This window comes from Crocodylus siamensis, chromosome 3, assembly GCF_052110815.1.
Source record: "Crocodylus siamensis isolate JL-2025a chromosome 3, ASM5211081v1, whole genome shotgun sequence".
NCBI lineage: Eukaryota > Metazoa > Chordata > Crocodylia > Crocodylidae > Crocodylus > Crocodylus siamensis.
The window spans coordinates 22,705,039-22,707,836 of NC_143397.1; the positions used below are offsets into that span (position 1 = coordinate 22,705,039).

At 66.7% G+C, this 2,798-nt stretch overlaps 1 protein-coding gene across 1 annotated transcript; it reads left to right on the forward strand.

Annotated features, from left to right (window-relative positions):
* The first annotated feature begins 547 nt into the window (after positions 1-547).
* RXFP3 (relaxin family peptide receptor 3) lies at positions 548-1,945 on the forward strand. The gene has a single exon (XM_090037180.1). The coding sequence runs from the start codon at positions 548-550 to the stop codon at positions 1,811-1,813; it is 1,266 nt and encodes a 421-aa protein (XP_089893306.1). The 3' UTR covers positions 1,814-1,945.
* Positions 1,946-2,798: the final 853 nt, after the last annotated feature.

The following is a 2,798-nucleotide window of genomic DNA, read 5'->3' on the forward strand; positions in this document are numbered from 1 at the left end:
GCCCGCAGCGCCGCGCTCAGCACCGCGGAGAGCTCCCGCGCGCCCGCGGCAGCCGCCCCGGCCCCTGGGGTGCACCGCCGGGCCCCGGCACAGCGGGGGCTGCCTCCCCAGGCAGCGGCGTCGCATCGCCGGGCCCCGGCACAGCGGGGGCTGCCTCCCCAGGCAGCGGCGTCGCATCGCCGGGCCCCGGCACAGCGGGGGCTGCCTCCCCAGGCAGCGGCGTCGCACCGCCGGGCCCCGGCACAGCGGGGGCTGCCTCCCCAGGCAGCGGCGTCGCACCGCCGGGCCCCGGCACAGCGGGGGCTGCCTCCCCAGGCAGCGGCGTCGCACCGCCGGGCCCCGGCACAGCGGGGGCTGCCTCCCCAGGCAGCGGCGTCGCACCGCCGGGCCCCGGCACAGCGGGGGCTGCCTCCCCAGGCAGCGGCGTCGCATCGCCGGGCCCCGGCACAGCGGGGGCTGCATCGGCGGACGACCCGGGCCAGCCGCCGCCGGGCCTGGGGCAGGGGCGGGGGCGGGCGCGGCCGCAGCGGCGCGCCCCGACCATGGGATGGCGGCCGGCTGCGAGCCCGGCTTGTGCGCGCTGGCGGGCGGCGTGACGGGCGCGGCGGAGGGCGGCTGGGCCGGCGGCAACCGGAGCAACGAGTCGCTGGAGGCGGAGGCGGAGGCGGCGGCGGGCGCGGGGCTGCAGGGCGGCGGCTCGGCCGCCGTGCGCCTGGCCGTGTCGGCCGTGTACTCCGTGGTGTGCGCGCTGGGGCTGGTGGGCAACGCGCTGGTGCTGCACCTGATGCGCGGCAAGCGGGGCTGGCGCAAGTCCTCCATGAACCTCTTCGTGACCAGCCTGGCCGCCACCGACCTGCAGTTCGTGCTGACGCTGCCCTTCTGGGCCGTGGAGAACGCGCTGGACTTCACCTGGCTCTTCGGGCGCGTCATGTGCAAGGTGGTGTCGTATGTGACGGCCATGAACATGTATGCCAGCGTCTTCTTCCTCACCGCCATGAGCGTGGCCCGCTACCGCGCCGTGGCATCGGTGCTCAAGAGCCAGCCCAGCAGCCGCTGCGGCTGTGGGTGCAGCGCCCGCGGGCTCTGTGCCCTCATCTGGGCTCTGGCCATGGTGGCCGCGCTGCCCCACGCCATCTTCTCCACCACGGCCAACGTCTTCGGCGAGGAGCTCTGCCTGCTGCGCTTCCCCGACAGCCCCAGCGCGCGCGTGCAGCTCTGGCTGGGGCTCTACCAGGTGCAGAAGGTGCTGCTGGGCTTCGTGGTGCCTCTGGGCGTGATCAGCCTGTGCTACGCGCGCCTGGTGCGTTTCCTCCGCGGCCGCCACGCGGGCCAGCGCCGCTCGGCCAAGGTGACGCGCTCGGTGAGCGTGGTGGTGCTCAGCTTCTTCGTGTGCTGGCTGCCCAACCAGGCGCTCACAGCCTGGGGCGTCCTGGTCAAGCTGAACGCTGTGCCCTTCGGGCCTGCCTACTTCCTGTCGCAGGCCTACCTCTTCCCCGTCAGCGTGTGCCTGGCGCACTGCAACAGCTGCCTCAACCCCGTGCTCTACTGCCTCATGCGGCGGGAGTTTCGCCAGGCCCTCAAGAACCTGCTGTGGCGCCTCGCCTCGCCCTCGCTCACCTCCATGCGCCCCTTCACCCTCACGACCAAGCCCGAGCCCGACGAGCAGGCGCTGCCTGCCCTGGTGTCCCTGCCCGCTGCTGCCCCACCGCCCCCTGCCGCCCCGTCGGAGCTGCTCTACTACCCGCCTGGCGTGGTGGTCTACAGCGGCCGCTGCGACCTGCTGCCCGCTGGCCCCAGCGAGCAGCGCTGCTGAGCGCCCACCCCGATGGCTGTGACTGTGGGGCGGGATGTCTGGGCACAAAGGCAAGCCCTGCCGCGTTCCTTGGAGCCGGCCTCCACCCCGCAGGCCTCAGGGACTGGGGTGAGGCCATGTGAGGTATGGGGGTGTTGTCCCTGGCTGGACAGTGCTGTGAGGGGCCAGAATAAAGTGGCAGGGAGCTCCCACAGTACCAGCTTGGGTGCCAGGCTTCCCTGAGGAGCCACTTTGCACAGCTGTGGTGGTCCCTATGTCCAGGGGGCCTGGAGGGGGGAGCTGGGCACCTGAGAGGAAAAAGCAAAGCCTCAGGCCATACTGCATCGCTTGTGTCTGATCCTGATCCCTCGCCCAGAGCTGCTGCAGGGCTGGAGAAAGCTGAGGCGCTGGCTGAAACCTGCAGGCTGGGGGGCAGAATCTCCCACTGCAGCCAGGTTTTGCCTTTACACACCTGTATCTGGGCTAGAGGCTTCATCCTCACTGTGGTTCATGCTGGCCAGTGATTCCCAGAGTTGGAAACAATGATCTGGACACTCTGCAGAGGTTTGTTCCAGGGCAAATGTCTGCCACGAACATTTGAGTTCGCCCAAGAACAGGCTGTGTTCTCCGAAAACATGTTTGCCAGGTGTCTACCTTGCCCTTTACTGCCTTGTCAGTATTGTGCCAGCCAGTTAAGCTAAAAGAGAAATAGGAAACTCGGAGCAGATCCTGCATGTGACATTTATTCCTGTCAGATGCAAGAACAATAGATTTTCTCGCTTCAGTTGCCAGAGCAAAACACTGGGGAAAATTTATTTCAGACAGACTGTTTCACAGATTTGAAATAAAAACTGTCATTTAGCCATTATTTCATGCTTTTCTTCTTGTTTTTTTAAACTTTGTTTAGGTTGATATGGAAATAAAAATGTAAGTTTGCAGTGAAATGCCACCATAGCTCTTTAAATGTCTCATTTTGACATTTTTTACTGAATTTCCCCCCTTTTCT